This window comes from Mastacembelus armatus, chromosome 6 (genome assembly GCF_900324485.2).
Source record: "Mastacembelus armatus chromosome 6, fMasArm1.2, whole genome shotgun sequence".
Lineage (NCBI taxonomy): Eukaryota > Metazoa > Chordata > Actinopteri > Synbranchiformes > Mastacembelidae > Mastacembelus > Mastacembelus armatus.
Window position 1 is genome coordinate 24,479,914 of NC_046638.1, and position 24,385 is coordinate 24,504,298.

General features: G+C 41.3%; 1 protein-coding gene across 2 annotated transcripts in view; it reads right to left on the reverse strand.

Moving 5' to 3' along the window:
• The window catches only part of LOC113133257 (voltage-dependent calcium channel subunit alpha-2/delta-1), a 50,813-nt gene extending 27,484 nt beyond the window's left edge, over positions 1-23,329 (reverse strand). For both annotated transcript variants that reach the window (XM_026311940.1, XM_026311941.1), the window contains exons 1-8: positions 23,210-23,329; positions 12,714-12,773; positions 11,258-11,293; positions 10,291-10,420; positions 4,439-4,570; positions 3,020-3,089; positions 2,592-2,642; positions 2,290-2,389 (exon numbers count right to left, since the gene is read on the reverse strand). In XM_026311940.1, the coding sequence (XP_026167725.1) occupies positions 2,290-2,389; positions 2,592-2,642; positions 3,020-3,089; positions 4,439-4,570; positions 10,291-10,420; positions 11,258-11,293; positions 12,714-12,773; positions 23,210-23,296 (666 nt within the window). In that variant the 5' untranslated portion in view covers positions 23,297-23,329. The remainder of the gene's footprint in view (positions 1-2,289; positions 2,390-2,591; positions 2,643-3,019; positions 3,090-4,438; positions 4,571-10,290; positions 10,421-11,257; positions 11,294-12,713; positions 12,774-23,209) is intronic.
• Positions 23,330-24,385: the final 1,056 nt, after the last annotated feature.

Genomic DNA, 24,385 nt, shown 5'->3' on the forward strand with positions numbered 1-24,385 from the left:
ACTAATCAATGTGTCTCTGTGCGATGGCCAATAGGGAGGCTGAAAACACTGATTTACACAGACTAGCTGGAGGCACAAAGAGCCCTGACCATATGCGTGCATGGGTGTGTGTGTGTGTGTGTGTGTGTGTGCATTTCAAATGAGCCGACAGCCTTGAAGTTCTTTTTAGACTGACAGTAACAGACATACATATTTCTATTGGACTGGAAGGCAAGATGACGCTGACTGTGGTTTGACAAAAAAACAGCAGTATCAACACAAGCAAACATACACAGCCAAAAAACAATGAAAGTTCACATAATTGCCCACGCAGACAGAGATCTTTTATCACATGAGCTATTAAAAGGAGAAGTGAAGACGGTGAGATGGAAAGAGCAGAAAGCGATAGGAAGAGGACAAAAAAGAGAAGAGGGAAGGTGTGAACAGGAAAGTGAAACGCGTATCTCAGAAAATCACATAATACATGTGACACATCTATCACACAATATACCGCTTCTAGAGATACTATTATTGTAGAAGAAAAAACATATTGTGTGATTGCTGAAAAAGAACTTCTAAGATTTATGAGACAGATTAATGTGAACACAATTTGCTGCAAATGCTTCTCCTCCCTCGTGATCCCATTACAACAGCTCTTTTATCTGTGTGTGTGATGGTCCAAACCTTGGGAATGGATTAGTGGTGACACAACAGAGACAGCTAATCTTCAAACCCTAATCCCACTAGACTCTGGTCTGGTACTGGCATGCTCACTGGACTGATGCCTGCTAACAGCACTGACACCGGCTAACACGGCTGAGCGGGCTGGATAAAAGTGACGACCGAGACTCAGTGAGGTTGGAGGGAGAGGAAAAGTGAGAACACAAGTGAGAAAAAAAATGGAGAGGATGAGGACAGACAGAGAAAGAAAGAGTGGAAAGGAACAGCCTCCAGCTTCCCTCTGACCTACAGCAGCTGCTGAGGAAGTGTGCGAGCATCTTCCATGACCAAATGCCAACTTAGTCCCAGGGCAACTGTTAATGAGGAGGGATTTATGGGTTATATCAGAGATTAATGATTTAGTGTCAGGTTACAACACCCTCAGGACGAGACACAGGGTGCTGTGTGTGGGTGTGTATGAGTAAGCGAGTCGGAAGGAAACAGGGCGAGTGTGACGGAGAGCAAGAATCATGAGTTTTGGTGGAGCAGGACGACAAATTGGCAGGAAGAACGCAGTTAATGACTGACAATATTTATTGTTGTACTTATGGGTATCCCTCCTATTGCTTACAATACCAGGGGACACACCAAATTATATTTCTGAAAGCTAAAAATATTATGCTGCTTCTAACCAAACCCATATTTGGGGAAAAAATTATATAAATTATGAAATATTATGAAATTGTAGCCTAGAGCAAGCTGTCTATTGAAAAAGTCATTGTGTCCAAGACAAAGGGTCCCCGCGGAGAGGAAACACAGTCTGAATTGCTGTCTTTGAGCTAGTAGAATGACAACAGCTAAAATCTCTATAAAGACCCATCTCAATAAACACCTCCACAGGCACCCATCTACGCATCAAACAGCCTCCTCCTGATTGGCTCCTTCTGAGTGTAATCACAGGCATGGTAGGTCTAGAAAAGTTGGTCAAGGAATGAAAAGGTGGACAGGGAGAGAGGTGGAAATGCTAGGTGAGAAAAGTTAAACTGAAGGGAAAGAAATTGGGAGCAATGAACAGAGGAGGTTGCAGTATTGTGGAGAGAAGAGGACAGGATCATTCACTGAGACCGAGAGAGTGATAATGGAGGTAGGGAGGAATGTGCAGAGGAATTGCATGACCTGAAAGGAAAAAGTGATGGAGAGATGCGGGTGAGGAATGAGTGTTTCCTAGAGTTTGGCTCAGTCAGAGGTGCAGCTTTAATTCCTTTAGGAGCAGTGGGAATACACACACATGATCACATGATGAAGGAGGTGGGGTGGGGGCATGGAGTGTAGGGTTTTAATCCTGCACACCAAATAGAGCAGTGGGTATTTCATTAAAGATTTGTTTCAGGGTGGCCAGACTTGAGAGAAATACATATTTTATTACTTCATCCATTTCTCTGTGCCTCTTGTGTGTGTGTGTGTGTGTGGGCATGTGTTATGCATGTGTGTGGGCATGTGTGTGCTTTTATTTAAATGTACCTGAATATACCTGCAAAGAGCACAAGCCCCATTATACATGTTCAATCCATCTGTTACTCTCGCTCTCATCTCAGCATGTGTCCTGCTCTCCATCCCTGCTCTCCAAGTAGAGGGTTTAATAATACTCACGTAAACTACATTGACGTAGTCGTCATCAGACAGAGTCTCCAGCATCTCACTGACTGAGGTTCTGATCAGTTTGAGAGTTAAGCCAGATACACTCCCACTCCTGCAAGGGAAAAAGTAATACCAGCTTATCGCCACAGTCTGTCTGTTCAGTTCCTGTCCTGTGAGAGTTTACTCAGTGTAATTAGAAATGCTTCTGCCTTGGGAAATGCATTGCATTATGTGGAAGAGCATGCATTGTAATCAGATGAAATCATGACTGATGAGAGAAGGTTCTGAATCACTAAGGTCATAATGTAACTCACGCGTCCACGAGGATCAGCATATCTTTGGGAGAGGCGGCTCCTTGAATGTACCTAGACGACCATTAAAAACCGCATAAAAATGTGATGAAGGCCAGTCATTTACAGAATTTTGACTAACATAGTAATCATTTTGAATCCTATGTTTTAGAGTGTTACATATAAGAGGCTGAGTAATACTGCTGATTATACCATAACAATATTGATAAGAATACTATTCTATATCAGTACTGTGTATCTCATGGCAAATGTCCAATACATTAAACCATGTTCCATTTCTTCTTAAAAACTCTAAAGCCTAAATACTCCATAGCTTACTACTTAGTAGTAAGATAGAAATCAGTTACAGACACCTGCAGCCAAACAACCTTGAATACTGACAAACACTAAGCAAGTTATGTCTTCATCTGTGTTTGCACCAGTTTTCTTACCATGGCCTTCTGCGGACATCATACAGGTCAATTTTACTGGGGGTCTTACGAGCATCCATCCAGGGAGAAGCTTTGGAAAGAGGTCGTGTGTTGATGATAGTTAATTAATAATGAAAATATATGGTAATGAATACAGCTATGCAGTGTCCATCCAGCCATTATCTACCACTTATATAGGAAGAGCTCAGGCAGACACAGGCAGACTCCACACAGAAAGGGCCCAGAGTTAAACAGGATTCGAACCCAGAACCTTCTTACTGTGCCAACCACTGCTGCACCATGCCACCACAGCGTGTAACTCCTGTCATATATTGACCACTGTCATTTATTTTGTAGATAGGAAAGGCAACATGGGGCAGCACAGTGGCTGAGCTGGTTAGCACTGTTGCCTCTCAACAAGAAGGTTCCTGGTTTGAAACCCATCAGGGACCTTTCTGTGTGGAGTTTGCATGTTCTCCCTGTGCTTGTGTGGGTTTTCTCCAGGTACTCTGGTTTCCTCCCACAGTCCAAAAACATGTATGTCAGGTTGATTGGTGACTCTAAATTGCCCATAGGAGTGAGTGTGAGTGTGTGAGGTTGCTTGTCTCTATGTGGCCCTGTGATGGACTGGTGACCTGTCCAGGGTGGACCCCTGCCTTTCACCCAAAGAGGGCTGGGATAGGCTCCAGCAGATCCCTGTGACCCTGGTTAGGAATAAGGGGGTATAGATGATGGATAGAATGCCATAACAGCATTGGCTTGTGGGAGAGATCTTACATTTCTTATACTATTTACATTATAACATGTTTTATGCTCCTTAAAATTATGAAAAGCAGGGAAATAACAGAAAATATTTATCTGAGATGCAAAGCATAGAATGCTGGATTCACTTGCTTTGACAATGAGCAGTTGTTTTCTATCTGTATGCTCTTAGTGATGGCACCATGAAAACAAGCCAGTATGAGATTAGGTTGCTGCCTATACTGCATGCTAAGAACTCAGAAAAGGAACAAAGATGAATAAATTCAGGGCCAATGAAAATTCATGAATATTAGACATAAACTTTTCCCATAAAGCTATACAGTCAATGATGACAGGGAATCTCATGAATAGAAATTGCTTTGCTTGGGAAAGATAAGACTCACAGTAGACAGCAGCACTAGACTAATGCAGTTAAAAGATAGTGGGGTACTATCTATTTCATCACATATAAAATCAGAGAGAAATGAAATACCGACTAACTGCAAGTTAAGCAATAGAAACTATTTGTTAATCATTGTCAAGTGATGTGTGAATATATTTTCCTGGTTTTTTGTAGCTATGATTAAAAGCTACATTCTGTGTCTTGGGTCAACCAAATGGTAATTATCAGCTTTAGTGTGCTATGAACAGATACACAAACTCTTTATTATTGTTGTTGTTGTTGTTGTTTTTCTTTACCTGGGTAGTAGCGAGCCAGGCCTGTTGCGCTACCAAACACCTGCCAGAGAAGGGTCGGGTCATCTTCCCTGTTCTTTTTAAACACATCGTCCAATGCCTCTGTCCAGTTCAGCTCATTCAGGACAATGGTGGCTGGAAATCCACACAGACACACAAAGACACATGTCAAAAAAACAAAGTACACAAGAAAGGTAGTGTCCGTCTGGGTCACAGTTTGTCTACGTGTGTATTTCTTCATAATGCTTAAAGCACATGTAGACTGCCAAACATATGCAGATATCCAAGACTAACACATTCATTAGGATTCACACACAGGTCACACAGTGGCAGCCCACTCACCCAGTGGAATACATGAGTAAATATTAAGGTAACACATCTGGCTAGTGCCACTACTGAGCAACAAATACAGAGGAATGATGCTCTGACAAGTAATGGGTTTGCGATGACAAAATTAAACGGTGTTAATTGTTACCTGAAATACCCAATAACCTTTATGAGTGTGTATGTGTGTGTGATGTGTGTGATTGATAGTGTATGTTGTGAGAGGCAATGGGCATTATGGATGTAATAACACACCACCCAGACAGCTCAGAGCCACATAACACTCAATATGATGGATGGAGACACAGCACATGCTGCTCCAACCCTGTCTTTGCTATGTCTGTGTCTCTTCTACGCTTCTTTTTCCCCTTCAGTTGTTTATTCTTCTTTCTCTGTACTTATGCAGTACTGCATGCACTGTGGACCTGTACATCCGTATGCATATATGTCTGTGTGCATGTTTGTGAGATAGATTGGTATCCTGTATTGAGTGTGGCATGCCTCATTGGTGTGCAAAGCAAACACTGTTCATTTCAGGCATGCCTCTAGAGGGGAGAGTTAATGAAGCCTTGGTTGCCAGGAGTGCCTGTTTTTTATTACCGAAAGAGAGAGAGAACATGTGTGTGCACAGCAAAGTAATGTATTTCCCTCATTAATTGTAGAATTTGAAAAGGAAAATGGAGAGAAAACCACACCACAGCCCATGTTAGATAATGAGAAAATTACAAACTGGATGTGTGATGAAAACTGGTACATAGATAGGGGTAGATGGATGGCTAAGTATTTACAGCATCACTAATCACTATTTAGTCATTTAGACAGCAAAATACTACACATGCACACACTATCAAAATATCTTGCTTTTTACTACTTCCACTGGTTTTGAGTGTTCATGAGTTAGTCAAAATATTGAATAAACTAAACTCCACTGCTGGTTCATAAGGGATATCCTGTAGTGGCACATATTGCCACTGACACTAATGAATTCCCAGGGTGCACTCAGCATGGCTTTGATGCCACACTAAATCTACACCCAGTGATGGCTCCATCTCAGTGGGATATCAGGGGTGCAGAGTAATTCGCTAACAAATATAACATGGATTAGCTTTTCTTCAACATTAAAAAAGACATTATTTACACCCCTTTAAATAACGATCAGGCTGGAGACACACTAGACTATTTTATGCTCGATTTCATGTCCAATTTGCCCCCTCCACTGATCGTGGGGGCGTGGCCACTTCGAAGCTTGTCGCAACCGATAATTAGTCTCATCAGTCCTCAGGTGTGTGGTGTCCACACGATTATTTTACTGCTCCAGATCAGGTCAGAGCCTCAATCGTGAATGTCAAACATGTTTGATCTGAGAGCAAGCAGCCCAGAAAACATTACCAGCCGGATGTTACGTATTTTTACGCCTCACAAATATGCTAACAAATCAAAACAAAACCATCATTTGAAACTGTCTATTTCTGTGGTGGCCCATGTTTTTAAAATTGGTGAAGATTTTAAAATCGTGTAGTGTGCCCCAAGCCTTAGCAGTCCATCCCCTGTACACCAAGACAATTATTGTATTCTTATTTGGAAAAGAAGCTCCACTCTGGAAAACTCCCTTTGACGTAGGGATATGTTTCATCCAGAAGTTACAGAGTTCAACAACAGAAAGTTTTTGCTGAGAATTGCATGAGAAAAACCTTTTCTAGCCTGAGCTAGCTGCCTAATGGCTTAGCTGAGCGCTGGAAATGAAACACGCCTGGCTAGTCTATCCAGCACCGTTTTAAGCTCATAATTTCCATGTTGCAGCTGGTTTGTTTAATCCATACATAAGAAGCTGATTGTGATGGGCAGGTCACAAAATGAAACAAAAGAAGGCAGTTGATATTGAAGGTGAGGCAGAGTAGTGGCAAAACACACAAAGCGCAGGTGTACTGGGCCATAGCCTAGAGATACAGGGCTGTCAATACTTTATTTTCATTTTAATAATGGGATTTCCAGCACACCATATTGGCATGATTAAAAAAATATTTTTTTCTGTAAATTACATTACAAAACGGTACTTTTCCTACAGTAAAAGTCAGAACATAAAACATGAATGTCATTATTTGCCTTTGTGTTGAAGTCTGTTTCTGTCATGGTCTCTGACTGCTGCTGTTTTTTATTCTATCCTTCTAGGAGAGAAAACCTGAAGTTACTATACTTTTTAAAATGTGTCTAGCCCTGGGGTGTTATTTATATTGTATACATAAATGTTTAGCCTCTGCATGCACAACAACACCACTGAGTTAAAGCATCTTCTTGTCACACTCTCCCACACACTCAGTCCTTCACTGGACCAACAGATGTGGATTTTGTGGTGGTCTTTACATCATCTGAGCGTCTGTTTTCTATCCCGCGCTCTGCTCATACATGTGATGTGCTGCTGCCTATAGAAGGCGATTTCATAAACTTGCCTCCCACTTTAACCAGAAAATCTAATTTTCTCCAGCTGAGCAAAGGCTATTCCTGGAACATTCATCGGGCGGAGACCAAATTGAAGAGTTGAAACCTCAATAATGTATAAATCCTCTGTCTCTTTTCCCCAGGCATACAAAATACATACCCCTGCATGTGTATCCATATCTAACACAGTATGAGAGTGTCTTCACTGTTGATAACTGTCTGATCTTAGCTCTTCTCCTAAACCTAGCTTAAATAATCTTTACCTAAAACATTTACTCACATTCAAAATGAATATATGGGGGCTGTTTTTTCAGGACCCATTACAGAACCGGTTCCCCATAGTGTGAATGTATTAGCAGCCTTGGGTTCACACACACATAGACACACAAAGTTTCTTTCATCTCGCTCAGATCAGACTTCAGTCCTTGATAGCTCCCAGTGGCTCTGCATATCTATGCATACTCATTACAAGATACCAATAAAAAGCATTCTTAAGAGAAAGGGAGAGTGAGAAGTTCTGGCACCCAGCCCAGATTATGGTCAGACAAAAAAAAGTCACAACAAGTTCAAAAGCATACTAATAAACCAGGCTTGCACTTTTGCAGATAACAGACTCTGCCCATCCCCAACCCTCGTCTGAGCCCCTGTGTCTGGGGTCAGCAGAAAGGTGAAGTGCTTAACCTTGGGGCCAGCCGGTTCCCCAGCAGGCCGACGGCCATGCTGCAGAAGTCACTCCACTTCTATTGTACCTCTAAGTTACTGCTGATGCACTGCATCCCACTGCACACTAATTACTGAATATCTAAACAGATACACACAAATAGCCAGACTCACACAAAAGCCAAAAATACACAAGCACAAGCCAAACAGCCACAGTGAAGCCTGGTGTTTGCAGAAACCATCCTGTAATCGGATGCATCAAACTCATCATGACCCACGGGTCATAGTGAAGTATGCTTGAGGAAAACTCCACTCACTGTAAGTCACGTTATGATGACGGCATGAACCAATTGCTTCAAATGTACAAAAATAGAAGAAAAGAAAGCTGTTCAAATGTAATACATAATTCAGACCACAGTTAAGATATTCAACAGACCATTCTTAAATCATTGACATTCAACTTGAGCTGTGCTAATGCCAGAGGGACTCTAGGGAATCAAATCATTCTGAACCACTCAAGGTAAATGTCACCACATGATAATGAAATGATCAGAGATGAACTTTTTAAAAAAATAGCCCAAACACTGACGCACGTTTCAATTTTTGTGCTAAATTTATATTCATGTGACTACGCCAGTGAAAATATGACTTAAACATATAATGCCTCAGATTCTGTGTCATGGCAGTACAGTGGAATAACACTTTCTTAGTTATAAAAACATTAATGGAGTAAGAAGGTTGATTTATTTCACAACAGGGAAAATGTTGTACCGCCACGTACATAATTTTACAGTATTGATAAGTATAATAATTGGTACATTTCTATTGCTATATGTAAGACATCCATCCATCCATCCATCCATCCATCCATCCATCCATCCATCCATCCTCTTCCGCTTATCTGGGTTGCGGGGGCAGTAACCTAATCAGGGATACCCAGACTTCCTTCTCCCTGGACAGATCCTCCAGGCCAGCCGGGAGACATAGTCCCTCCAGTGTGTCCTAGGTCTTCCCTGGGGCCTCCTCCCGGTGGGACATGCCCGGAACATCTCCCCAGGGAGGCGCCCGGGAGGCATCCAAAACAGATGCCCGAGCCACATCAACTGACTCCTCTCGATGTGGAGGAGCAGTGGCTCTACTCCGAGCTCCTCCCGAGTGACCGAGCTCCTCACCCTATCTCTAAGGGAGCGCCCGGCCACCCTGCAGAGGAAGCTCATTTCAGCCGCTTGTATCCAAGATCTTGTCCTTTCGGTCATGACTCATGGCTCATTACCATAGATGAGAGTAGGAACGTAGATTGACCGGTAAATCGAGAGCTTTGCCTTCCGGCTTAGCTCCTTCTTAGCTTAGTAACCTATGTAAGACATATTTATCCAAATAAAACATTAAATATTCTACTCTCAAAAGATTTGTAGAAATTATATTGTACATGTATCATATTATATATAGTGTCAATTATGAATGGGATTCATATCAATGAAAACTCTTACTTATGACTGTATTATGCTTCATTCATTGATTCATCCATTATCTATACCCACTTATTCCTATTTAGGGTCACAGGGGTCTGCTGGAGCCTGTTCCAGCTCTCTTTGAGTGAAAGGCAGGGGTTGTATTATTTATTCAAGGTAATAAATAAAAACAGAAGAAATGAGCAGATTGAATCAAAACAGTCATTAGCAAAACATTCCTGGAAAAAAAAAACTGACCACTCATATTTAGAGTTTGGTCAGACAAGGTTGAAAGCTCGAATCAATTCATGTCCATTAGACGGCCCAGCACAGACTGACCCTATTTTGCTGCATCACTTTTTTTAAAACAGGTATTTAACTACGACCTAATGGATAGAGAGTAGGCCTTGTAACCCAAAAGTTGCGGGTTGTGACCCGAAAGCTGCGGGTTTGAGTGTCAGGACCGGTAGGAATTGTCGGTGGGGCAGACAGAATATGAATATGGGGCAGAGTGAATAGCCAGGGTTCTCTCTACCTTCAGTACCATGACTGAGGTGAGACCCTGGAACCCCAACTGCTCCCCGGGCCGCAGCAATAGCTGCCCACTGCTCCGGGTGTGTGTGTGCACTTCAGGTGGGTTAAATGAGGAGGGGAATTTTGAGTATGGGTCACCATACTTGACAAAAATAAATAGTAAATAATAATTCATAATGGATTGGTGTGTCAGTTGTATCCATGGTTATCACAGGTTTTGTTAGTGTGTGACAAATGACTTGGTTTAAAGTTAGGTGAGGTTAAGGGTTTAGGGTTAAGGTTAGGCAGGTAGGTAAGGTATGTTCAGGGCAAGTCTCCAGGAAATGAATGTAAGTCAATGTAATGTCCCATGAGGAATAAAAAGAAGTCTGTGTGTGTGTGTGTGTGTGTGTGTGTGTGTGTGTGTGTGTGCGTGCGTGCGTGCGTGCGTGCGTGTGTGTGTGTACTCACAGCCATCATAGATGTCAGTTGGGATGTGAACAGCTGTGTGGTTGTGATCGGTGTAGCGTTTAAATGACGGATCGTATTTAAAATCTGGTCGAATCCTGTATTTTCTCCCCTCTGTCTCATTTGCATCCAGCTGTGTGGGAAAGAATCAAGATGCAGACAGACAGATCGCAGGTTCAAGATATCACAACAAGTCTTTTTATTTCATTTGCTGAACCATCACAGCCTGGTTTATTTAAGAATGAAGGACAGTCTGACTTATCCTCTTCAATGCCTGTCTGACGTGACTCTCCCCACTCATTTAAGGAAATACAGCATCATCACCTGTATGTTTGATAATATCTTGCTTTTTTTCTCTTCTCATCATGTTCACTTGGGAGGTGAAGCAGGAGACAGCCAGATTGTCCCTTGTGGAGATTTATAACTCCTATGGTGCATTCACCAATTTACATCAATGAGAGCAATCCAGACAAGGAGATGTATGAAAAAAAAAAACATGATGAGGTATGGAGAAAAGAATGCAGGGTAAGAAAGTGAGATGGAAAAGGAGAGAAAAAAGCTTGTGGGGGAGGGATAGAGAGTGCGAACAATTGCTTCCTAATAAAGCAACAGTGCAGCCAGCTCATACATCTTATCTGTCAATTAGAGGAGAAACATGGCAGAAACCTCTTCACCTGAGAGAGGCTGGGAGGAAGGATGAAGCTTGGAGAAGAGGGAAAAGAGGGAGATTTCAGTAAAAGGCTGAGGCAATGATAGAAACCAGGAGTGGAAAGAAAAAAACATGAATGTGGTCTGAGTAGAAAGAGGAAAATGGGTAAGAACAGGGAACACGAGGTGAAAGAGAAGGATAAGAAAAGCTGGATGCTGTTTAGCAAAGCCGTATTACTGGCCCATGTTGAGAGTGACCTGTGTGTTTTCGGGGATTTAAATTGAAGGAGACCAAATAGGCAGAAGGAAAAAACACACTCACATTGTCCTTGGCGTTGTAGTAAGCGATTTCATCATCCTGTAAACAAGTCACACAGAAGCACAAACATTACTTTGAGGGTTTAGCACAAAGCATAACATTTATGCAATCATGGAATAGTTGATCAATTTCTAAATTGTTCTTTATTTTTTAGGATGGCAACTCCATCAGGTAATTCTCCAGTTTTCTGTTAAAGAAAACAATGGCCTGTGCTACCAACTGAATGAATACTGTATGAGTCAAGCTGAGTTTGCTGAGCGGTCCTCTTTTTGCATCTGTGTGTGTGTGTGTGTGTGTGTGTGTGTGAGTGTGTGCGTGCCTACAGACATTTTCTTGCAATCGAAAAAAAACAATATGGCAATTCATAGCTCAGGCACATGTACAGTACAGCTGTGTTACGCCCCAGCCTAGGGGTTGCCGGAGCGTAACACGATTGTGGAGTTTTCCTCCAAACCTCTTCCACTCTCAACAAACACGAACTAGACGAACTACAATTAACAAGAATATTTATTCTGTCAAAATACAGAATACAATACAGAATGTACAAAACAAACAAAACGCTAATTTAGCCCCACTCAAACCAAAACGCTCCTTGAGCCCTACGAAATCAAACAAACGAAAATCAATAACAGAAACGCTACAATAGCCCTACGATCTCAAACAAAAGAAACAACACTAAATCACAGGTCGCTAGCCTGGAAACTCCTAAAACAAACAGGAGAAAACAAAACACAAACGTAACCTAAATCTCTAAGTATTTCTAATCTAAATAACGAAAATCCTATCAATACTAAGCCTACAAAATCGAAACAAAAATCTAATCACTAACTAATTGCGAAAACGAAGTCTTTATCAAAATGCTTTGGAAGTGGCAAAGGTGGGAGAAATAGCTCTCTTGAGCAGCAGTCCGTGGGCTTCTTATAGTCCTTCCGGGAAGTGTTGGACCAATCCCGGAAGTCCAATCCACGGTCCTCGAGTCCACGCCCACTCCAGCATCCGATACACACACATACATACACACACTCGAAATGGGGAGGGGAGAGCCAACAACACCCCAACACACATAATGACCCCTAGGGTCATAACAAGCTGTGACTATGACAAGTGTTTTTCCTGACCACTGCCTTACACTCTGTTATAATTGTCTGGTGGTTCTTAGAAAGCAGAGTCTGTCATCTGCAGTGAGAGGTATAATGAGTCATAACAGTGTATAATGTGCAATAAACACATTTAATAATGGAACAGTAATCCCTGCTAACTACACAGACACAAATAGATTTAAACTATTCAATCAAATGACAGTAAATACTGCAGGATCATTAATGTTTGTGTATCTGTGTGTCTACTTGTGTTTTAAACATGCCGCTATATGGTACACACGTATATAAAACATACGCATGCAATATATAATACATGTGTTTAAAGTGTGTGTGTCTGTATTATTATGTTGTTCTGTTACCTCAAACTCGTCTTTCCACTGATGCTCCACCTGGAAGTTCTCAGCAGCTGTAGCCAGTTTCTGGTGAGTGAAATATGACAGGGATTTAGACTGGAAACTGGCTCCATTACAGCGTCAGTCTAATTATAGAAAACCTGAGCAAAGGAGAGTACATTAAAAAGCACAAGGGAGACCATCTCAGAGACAGAGAAATGGTTGCAATCTCACTCAGAGCTCGAACCACAGGGCTATCATGATCTTACAGCACTGTCCGCTAAAGGCCACACCAATGGGTGTCGTAATGTCAGAATGAAAAGGTTATGCCATGGGAGAGTAGAGTGTGTGAGTGTGTTTGAGTGTGTGTGTGTGTGTACGAGTGTGTGTGTGTGTGTGAGTGTGAAGACAGACAAAGTTAAAAAGGGGGTTCAACAGTGTAAGAACTGGCAGATCACTGAATAAAGAGCAAATGGATTAACAACTGAGAGACTGTCAATCAGATTGAATCCCATTAAATAACAGGGAGATAGAAACATAATTAACCTTATTAATATCGCTACACACCTACGGTACCCATATACACATACCTACACTCAGAGCAAAAGAGTTCTTCGTTCTTAGACTAGAACACAGGACACGATACAGTGAACAAAATGTCAAAAACAAACTGCATAGAATTTAACATAACAAATGATGAAGTTGACTTATCTGTAGCGATTCAGGGAGAAATGTATTTATGGAATAGGTTTGGCATTGCACTTAGACGTCTAGAAGGATACAGTGATATATTTAGACATTGCTTTCCAATTGCACAATACAGTCAGTGGTTCATCTAAGTTTCACTACCAGTTTTTACTTTTTGATTCCACCAGCTTTCTTTGCTTTGTACTGACATAGAGCAAAACATGTTGACGCGTGGAAAAGGGGGAAGAGGCAGAGATCAGATGTTAATATTTTGACATATTTAGCAATTGTTGCGTACAAAAAAGATTGTGCTCAAAGTTTAGCTGGTAGTTCCAAAAACAATGACATTAAAAAGATAAAGGGTTTGAATAGTGGAGCAGTGAGTAACCAAGCCAGACAGCAAGCAGGGAATGAAACCAAAACAGATTTTTTGTATAAATCTGTGTTCATGTATACTAAAGCAAATTCACATTGATCAAAGCTTGTCCAAGCTGTTGTCCATCCTGCTCAGTCTCTACTGGATAATGACAGTCCACCTGACCTACTTCACAACATTCAGGTTACAGTGCTATCATAGAAACTACACTATTTTAATCAAAACAATTAAAAGTGATGGCAGTAGACTGTATTTGCAGCTGACTGGCCCTCTGATAGCTGTTGTACTGTAAGAACGTACAATGTCAGGCGTGTTTGTGGGATCTGTGTGCAAGCAATAACTCGATGAGATGCTGATACTATGCTGTATGTCATCCTGTGCTTTTACTGAGTGTGGGGATAAATGCGTACGTGTGTGACTATAACCATGCTGTCGGTGATGGTTACATTTTTGATCAACAGTCCCATCCCTTTGGCCTCCTGTCCTGAGCTCTGTTTCAGACCTTTGTCCACCTCCTCTGCACTGGCTGTCAGCAGCTAGAGGTACACCCTATTCCAGTCATAAACACCCATTTACACACACACACCAACACAAATTAGTGATCATGATGTTATTAACACCATGTTCATCTTGTACAATAATAGGATGTTCTATCACTGCATCACGTACTGAATCATATGCTTTCCATTTATAAACTGTGTCCATCAAATGCTCCGCACTGATGCTTAATTTTACCACACACTGACAGTGAGTTTGTCTGCAAATTCTTCTCAATGGCTCTAATTTTACTTTGCAACTTTTGAATTAATATAGTTTAGTGTATACTGTGCCATTTGTATCTTCAATATGGCTATTTCTTTTTCTTTATACTACTTATTTTATCTCTGTTTAAGTCTAATTTTATAACATACAGCATTTCGATTCCCCTGTATGTCCCATACATATAGATAAATTGATAATAAAAGATCTTTGATCTAATTAATAGGAAATTAAATATAGAATAGGAATTAAAATAGGAATTAATAGAAAAGTTTCTGATCTATAATGCCTCTATTTATTTGGTGTATTTTTATCCATAAGAATCTCCAGAGATGCTCCAGCTTGAAATCATCTGTTGACCTGTTACTGATACCTTTGCACCAACAAGATCTAACCCTGCAAAAACAGGTATAGATATATAAATCTGAGTACAAGACTGATTTTCCAGTGTTTTCTAGTGCATTTAGTGTATTTTTATGTTATTAATAAAAATCAGTGACTCCTAAGCAGCAAATAAACAGAGGAAAAAGCCAAGGACTGACAGTTTTATAAAGATAATAGTTGTTTATCATATGCTTAATCAAGTCTCATCAAAAAATAAAAGATTTAAAACTGTAATAATGGGCCACCTTTTGTTAATGGCATGCCATTGAGCTGAGATTTAGTACTTAAATATACAGTGGGTACGGAAAGTATTCAGACCCCTTTAAATTTTTCACTCTTGGTGTCATTGCAGCCATTTGCCAAAATCAAAAAAGTTCATTTTATTTCTCATTAATGTACACTCAGCACCCCGTCTTGACAGAAAAAAACAGAAATGTAGAAATTTTTGCAAATTTATTAAAAAAGAAAACCTGAAATATCACATGGTCATAAGTATTCAGACCCTGTGCTCAGTATTGAGTAGAAGCACCCTTTTGAGCTAGTACAGCCATGAGTCTTCTTGGGAATGATGCAACAAGTTTTTCACACCTGGATTTGGGGATCCTCTGCCATTCTTCCTTGCAGATCCTCTCCAGTTCTGTCAGGTTGGATGGTGAACGTTGGTGGGGAGCCATTTTCAGGTCTCTCCAGAGATGCTCAATTGGGTTTAGGTCAGGGCTCTGGCTGGGCCAGTCAAGAACGGTCACAGAGTTCAGGATCGCCCCCTGTTGGTGTTGCTCTCCGGGTAAGCGAATCACTTTTGTCTTGCAAGCGTATCGTGTTGTGTGTGTTGTATAGTTCGTCTACAGACTAGCAACAGACTAGCTATAGTTTAACACACCTAAAATGAACTAAACTCTAAACAATTCATTAACTGCTACATTCCGGTACTAGTCAAGTACCTTTCTATTTTGACCGGTATTTATTGCTATTTCCTGACTTAGCGCTCGTTAGCCTACCGGTTAGCTTAGCTAGCTAGTTAGCTTAGCTAACATGGCCTCTCCCTCTCTCTCTCTTTCTTGCTCGGTGTGCCACATGTTTAGTTATTCCTCTGCCTCCTTTAGCGATAATGATACCTGTAATAAGTGTAAGGTTCTGTTAGCCTTGGAGGCGAGGATCACTGATTTGGAAGCGCGGCTCCGCACCTTCGAACAAAAGCCAGCTAGCCTAGCCCCGTTAGCTGGTGTGGAGCCACCGAGCTCAGGGTCTGTTAGCGTTCCAAATTAGCCTGGGCGACGGTCCGACGGAAACGTACTCCTAAGCAGAAGCCCACGGCTCATCACCTGCCTGTTCACGTTTCTAATAGATTTTCCCCGCTCAGCGACACACTCGCTGAGAAACCGACTCTGATAATTGGCGATTCCATAGTCAGGAACGTGAAAATAGAGACACCAGCGACCATAGTCAAATGTTTCCTGGGGCCAGAGCGGGCGACATCGAGTCAAATCTGAAGCTGCTGGCTAAGGCTAATCGTAAATATGGAAAAATTATTATTCACGTCGGCAGCAATGACACCCCATTACGCCAATCGGAGATCACTAAAATTAATGTTGAGTCGGTGTGTAATTTCGCTAAATTAATGTCGGACTCCGTAGTTTTCTCTGGACCCCTCCCCAATCTGACCAGCGATGACATGTTTAGCCGCATGTCGTCGTTCCGTCGCTGGCTGTCTAGGTGGTGTCCAGCAAACGATGTGGGCTTCATAGACAATTGGGCCACTTTCTGGGGAAAACCCGGTCTGGTAGCGAGAGACGGCATCCATCCCACTTTGAATGGTGCAGCTCTCATCTCTAGAAATTTGGCCGAGTTTATTAGCCGACCTAAAGCCTGACAATCCAGGGTGGGGACCGGGGCGCAGAGACTCAGTCTAAAACGCCTCTCTGCAGTTTCCTTAGAGCCGCCGCCCCCGTCAAACCACATAGAGACTGTGTCTGCCCCTCGAACATATAAATCAAATAAATCAGAAGTTAACAGAAGAGGAGTTATTCATAAAAACTTAATAAAAATTAAGACCACTCCTCTTATTGAACAGAAAAACAGAACTGTCAAATGTGGACTATTAAATATTAGGTCCCTTTCATCTAAATCTTCGTTAGTAAATGATTTGATAACTGATCACCAAATTGATCTACTTTATCTTACTGAAACCTGGTTACAGCAGGATGAATATGTCAGTCTGAATGAATCAACCCCCCTCAGTCATAAAAATTATCATGTTCCTCGAAGCACAGGTTGAGGTGGAGGAGTAGCTACAATCTTCCAATCAAACTTATTATTAAACTTTCATCCTCAGAACAATTTTAACTCATTTGAGAGCCTCACTCTTAGTCTCTCACATCCAAACTGGAAAACACAAAAACCAGTTCTACTTGTCACTGTGTACCGTCCACCTGTCCCTTACTCAGAGTTTTTAACTGAATTTCCAGACTTCCTGTCTGATCTAGTGCTTAGATCAGATAAAGTTATTATAGTGGGAGATTTTAACATTCATGTAGATGTTGAAAATAACGGCCTCAGCATTGGGAAGGGAATTGTTGGGTTTTTAGTTTTAGTTTTTGTAAAGTGACTTGAGATGATTTGTATTGTGATTTGGCGCTATACAAATAAAATTGAATTGAATTGAATTGAATTGCATTTAATTCTATATTAGATTCAATTGGTTTCATTCAAAAAGTTAATAAACCCACCCACTGTTTCAATCACACCCTTGATCTTGTTCTGACCTATGGCATCGAAATTGAACATCTAATAGTTTTTCCCCCAAATCCTGTTTTGTCAGATCATTCTTTAATAACTTTTGAATATAAAATGATGGATCATGCAGCGTTTGGAAGAAAATTCCACTACAGCAGATGTTTATCCGACAACGCTGTTAATAAATTTAAGAAAATGATTCCATCTTTATTTACGTCTATGCCAAGTATAAACATAGTGGAGGGCAGATGCTTCAATCCCACTCCCTACCAAATTGATCATATTGTTGACAGCGCTGTAACCTCACTGCGTGAAATGCTTGATTCTGTAGCCCCTCTGAAAAAGAAGTTAGTGAATCAGAGAAGACTAGCCCCATGGTATAATTTACATATTCGTACCTTAAAGCAGGCATCACAAAGGCTGGAAAGGAAGTGGCGTTCCACAAACTTAGAGGAAATTTTTCTAGCCTGGAAAAACAGTCTACTAACATATAAAAAAGCTCTCCGTAAAGCCAGAACTGCATACTATTCATCACTAATAGAGGAAAATAAGAACAATCCCAGGTTTCTTTTCAGCACTGTAGCCAGGCTGACAAAAAGTCACAGCTCTGTTGAGCCCAGTGTTCCCTTAGCTCTCAGCAGTGATAAATTTATGAGTTTCTTTGCAAATAAAATCACAACTATTAGAGATAAAATTCAGCAGATGCTTCCTATACCTGCAATAAATGAATCTTCTACTACAGTAGCTCTTGAATCATCTGTAGGACCTCAGTTATGTTTAGACTGCTTCTCTCCCATAGATCTCTCTGAATTTACATCAGTAGTTGCTTCATCGAAATCATCACTGTGTCTCTTAGACCCCATCCCGACTAGACTGCTTAAAGACACCCTGCCATTAATTAACTCATCTTTATTAGCCTTTATCTCTAGTATCAGGCTACGTACCACAGGCCTTTAAGACTGCAGTAATCAACCCCTTACTCAAAAAGCCTAGTCTTGATCCAGGAGTCTTGGCTAATTATAGACCAATATCCAACCTGCCATTTTTTTCTAAAATCCTAGAAAAAGCTGTTGCTAAGCAGCTATCAGACCACTTACACAAGAATGTGTTAGGATTTTGCCAAGATCGTTCGGAGCTCATAAATACTGACAACGAGTGAGGTAGAGAACAATTAACGTTTATTGAAAATAACGAAGGATGGAATCTGGTGGAAGAGCTGGGAATAACTCTGACGGGATCTAGGCTGCTCCCTAGATTCCTCGGGAGCTAGTGTAATCATCTACCACAGCAAAAACTAAGGCGATCAGGGACACAGATGAATGGGGAGAACTAAAACACTTAACTTCCTTTAGCTGTGGTCTTCTTATTTTCGGACACCCTGCCATTAATAAACTCATCTTCATTGGACTTGGTAAATTTATCTCTAGTATCAGGCTACGTACCACAGGCCTTTAAGACTGCAGTAATCAAACCTTTACTCAAAAACCCTAGTCTTGATCCAGGAGTCTTGGCTAATTATAGACCAATATCCAACCTGCCATTTATTTCTAAAATCCTAGAAAAAGCTGTTGCTAAGCAGCTATCAGACCACTTACACAGGAATGAACTATTTGAAGATTTTCGATCAGGATTTAGAGCACATCATAGTACAGAAACAGCACTGTTGAAAGTTACCAACGATCTTCTCTTAGCCTCAGATAATGGACTTGTTTCAATACTTGTCCTCCTAGACCTTAGTGCAGCATTCAACACTATTGACCACAACATCTTATTACAGAGACTGGAGCATGTGATTGGTATCAGAGGAACAGCGTTAAAGTGGTTCCAATCCTATTTATCGGACAGATTCCAGTTTGTTCATGTCCATGATGAATCTTCCACACAAACAAAAGTTAGTTATGGAGTTCCACAAGGCTCTGTGCTAGGACCGATTCTGTTCACCCTGTACATGCTTCCTTTAGGATATGTCATTAGGAAGCACTCTATTAATTACCACTGCTATGCAGATGACACTCAGTTATATCTATCTATTAAACCTGTTAACACAAACCAGTTAACCAGACTTCAAGCCTGTCTAACTGACATAAAGGCCTGGATGACCAGTAACTTTTTACTTTTATACTCGGAGAAAACAGAAGTCATTATATTTGGGCCAAAAAATCTCAGAAATAGCTTTTCTCAAATTATAGCTACTCTAGATGGCATAACCCTGGCCTCTAGCACTACTGTAAAAAACCTTGGAGTTATCTTTGACCTGGAAATGTCCTTTAACTCACACATAAAACAAATCTCTAGAACTGCATTCTTTCACCTGCGCAACATTTCCAAATTTAGGAACATCCTGTCTCAAAATGATGCAGAAAAACTAGTCCATGCATTTGTTACCTCAAGGCTAGATTACTGTAACTCATTACTATCTGGATGTCCCAATATCTCCATAAAAAGCCTCCAATTAATCCAGAATGCCGCAGCCAGAGTCCTGATAGGAACTAGCAAGAGAGGTCATATTTCTCCTATATTGGCTTCTCTTCATTGGCTCCCTGTAAAATATAGAATAGAATTTAAAATCCTTCTTCTCACATACAAATCCCTTCATAATCAAGCTCCTTCATACCTCAAAGACCTCATAGTACCATATTATCCCAATAGACCACTTCGCTCTCAGAGTGCAGGTCTACTTGTGGTTCCCAGAGTTTCCAAAAGCAGAATGGGAGGCAGAGCTTTTAGTTATCAAGCTCCTCTCCTATGGAACCAGCTCCCAGCCTGGGTTCAGGAGGCAGACACTCTCTATACTTTTAAGGCTAGACTTAAAACCTTCCTCTTTGACAAAGCATATAGTTAGGGCTGGCTTCAGGCAACCCTGAACCATCCCTTAGTTATGCTGCTATAGGCCTTGTTGCTGTTCTTTTCTCTCTGCTCTATCCACTCACCCCAACCGGTTGAGGCAGATGGCCGCCCAAACTGAGCCCGGTTCTGCTGGAGGTTTTTTCTTCCGTTAAAGGGAGTTTTTCCTCTCCACTGTCGCCAAGTGCTTGCTCATAAGGGAATTGTTGGGTTTTTAGTTTTAGTTTTTGTAAAGTGCCTTGAGATGATTTGTATTGTGATTTGGCGCTATACAAATAAAAAAAAATTGAAAAAAAAAAATTGAAATTGAGAGTTGTTCCGAAGCCACTCCTTTGTTATTTTAGCTGTGTACTTAGGGTCATTGTCCTGTTGAAAGGTGAACCTTCGGCCCAGTCTGAGGTCCTGAGCACTATGGAAGAGGTTTTCTTCCAGGATATCTCTGTACTTGGCCGCATTCATCTTTCCTTCAATTGCAACCAGAGTGCAGGTCTACTTGAATTGTACTGTACCACTGCAAATACATGCTGAAAAACACCCCCACAACATGATGCTCCCACCACCATGTTTCACTGTAGGGATTGTATTGGGCAGGTGATGAGCAGTGCCTGGTTTTCTCCACACATACTGCTTAGAATTAATGCCAAAAAGTTCAATCTTGGTCTCATCAGACTAGAGAATCTTATTTCTCATAGTCTGGGAGTTCTTCATGTGGTTTTTGGCAAACTCTATGCCGGCTTTCATGTGTCTTGCACTGAGGAGAGGCTTCCGTTGGGCCACTCTGCCATAAAGCCCCGACTGGTGGAGGGCTGCAGTGATAGTTGACTTTGTGGAACTTTCTCCCAACTCCCTGCTGCATCTCGGGAGCTCAGCCACAGTGATCTTTGGGTTCTTCTCTACCTCTCTCACTAAGACTCTTCTCCCACGATTGCTCAGTTTGGCTGGATGGCCAGGTCTAGGAAGAGTTCTGGTCGTCCCAAACTTTTTCCATTTGAGGATTATGGAGGCCACTGTGCTCTTAGGAACCTTGAGTGCTGCAGAAATTATTTTGTAACCTTGGCCAGATCTGTGCCTTGCCACAATTGTCTCTGAGCTCCTTGGGCAGTTCCTTCGACCTCATGATTCTCATTTGCTCTGACATGCACTGTGAACTGTAAGGTCTTATATAGACAGGTGTGTGCCTTTCCTAATCAAGTCCAATCAGTTTAATTAAACACAGCTGGACTCCAATGAAGGAGCAGAACCATCTCAAGGAGGATCAGAAGAAATGGACAGCATGTGAGTTAAATATGTGAGTGTCACTGCAAAGGGTCTCAATACTTATGGCCATGTGATATTTCAGTTTTTCTTTTTTAATAAATTTGCAAAAATTTCTACATTTCTGTTTTTTTCTGTCAAGATGGGGTGCTGAGTGTACATTAATGAGAAATAAAAGGAACTTTTTTGATTTTGGCAAATGGCTGCAATGACACCAAGAGTGAAAAATTTAAAGGGGTCTGAATACTTTCCGTACCCACTGTAAATGCAGACCAAGATATGTTATGCGTATTGTACTGTACCACTGCAAATACATGCAGAAATATACATATACAGCTGTGCATGGATATTCTTTACAAATCTCTATGATGGTCCTGGATTATTTTCTTGATAACACTTGTAACACTTAATATGTCATATTTCACCAACAGAAAATATACAACTACAGTATTTTGCAGCAAAATGTCTTTTTCCCTCATACTTTCTGTGTATGAACATGCAATTGCAAATCCACACACAGCTCCGAAGAGAGCAGACCGACAGGGTTGTTAAAAATTCATGACAGGGCTTTGACTAGGCTCCACGCTCTTCTGGGAATTGTGGAAGAGGGTGAAGGGCTGTGTGAGCAAGGGTACCTAATTACCCCTCTCTTTTCCACTATATCTCTCTCTATCTCTGTCTTTGCCCAACACACACACACACACACACACACATAGAGGATTATCAGGCTATGCAAAGAAAGCAACTACACAATCAAATCTGCTCTACTACAGAGGCTTGATTTGATGAGACCAGTCCCTGAGTGACAGCTAACCTCTTTAAACTACCAATTGATTAGAAGCAAACTTTATTATATTGATTGACACAAATTTAACACTACAACATTTTAGTTAATCTCAGTGCATAACACACTCCCCATAGCGTACTGGATCTAACCACTCAATTGTCTCTCTACTCTACTACTTGTAGTAGTTTAGATACCCCAGCTCCACACCATAATAAGTCCACTCTGTCACTGGGTGACCACTGGAGACCTAAGGAGAGCCACTGCTCCCCTGCAGCCTTAATGGGAAAAGAAGGCTGCGTGTACAACACTGGGAATTGGTTATATGGAATTAGGTAGAATTGTTTAAGGCATCAGGTGTTTCAGTTTGAAAAAACAACACAGAGGCAAAGAAATTCCTACAAAAAAAAAAAAAAACAAACTAATATGAGGTGGCAAAAATATTTGATTCTATCTGCAAGCATTTGTTATACATGTTAGCCATATCTTAATCCCACTTGAACATAAAAATGACCTGCAATGACTGCTGTGACTATCAATATTCTAACAGTCAAACAGCCAACATAATATAGTATAGTCTCATTTCATTCACCTTCCACTGTTCATGCATACTACTGATCCACCCTGATGTATGAACTCAAGACCCTGTAGCCATTAAGTGCAAAGAAATGTTCTGAGTGTTGGATGGCACTGACGTCCTACCTGCTGGTCCCACAGAGACAATTCTGCCCTTCTCTCACCAGTCTTAGTTGTCATTCTGCCAGGGCAGCCCAGCAGTCCACCATGCATTTAGTGAGAAAGCACAGCACAGCTTAAAGGATAGACAGGGAAGATGAGACAGGCTCTGCTAAACCTCACAGAGCCTCCCAGTTTTCCTATGTGTGTGTGTGTGTGTGTCTAAAGGCTGAAATTAATGGGCCATGATAAACACACTGCTTTCTCCTGCACCTTGGATGCAGGAAGAAAAAGGAAAAGGCAATACTCACAAGAGTCATAAGATCATTAACACCCACATCCAGCCTTTCCCTTCCTTGTATCTGACAAGTCTACACTCACAAACACTGGTTATGTATCGCCATAAATCCGTCCAACTCAAAGGGATTGAACAAAGGAGAAAATAGTGGAGGTGTGAAGGGTTGGAGTCTGAAAAGGGGAGAAGGAAAAGCATAAATTATGAGAAGATGGATTAACAGAAAGGACAGTCCAAAGACAAGACAAGAAACAGTTCTCTGACTCAGCATGATTAAACCATTCTCATGAGAATGAGCAGGAGGATGATAAAAGTATAGATATATGTATACACACACACACACACCACACACACACATATATATATATGGGTCTGTGGGGTTTGTACAGTTTGTTTCTGAGGAAAAGGACTAATGACAGCATCCTGTGTGTGTGTGTGTGTGTGTGTGTGGAGAAATTGAAATAAAAAAACATAGCATAGGGAAGATGGACAGTCAAACAGAATAACAGAGGAGACAGAAGGAAGTGTAAGAGGTGTAATACAAACTATAATAATAAAGAATAAAGAGGCTGTTGCAGACGGATGGAAGACACATTCAATGGGAAAAAGGAAGGTGCACAGGAAGAGAGACAGAGGTCAGGAGAGATAAAGAAAGGCTGATTTCAAATTCCAATTTGACATAGAACTGTGGCAAAAGGACAGGAGCTTGACACAGGAGAGATCCAGTAGACTCCAGGAGGATGGTGACAGTAAGAAAGGGATGCAAGGATTGAAAGCGGGGAGGTAAGTGGAAGCAGAATGATAGTATGAGACAGCGAGTGAAAGAGCAGAGGTGTCTACAGCTGTGAGAGCCCATGGGAGAGCCGCACTGCTCCGCATGGCTTCTCTTGGAGGCCATATCCTCTGAT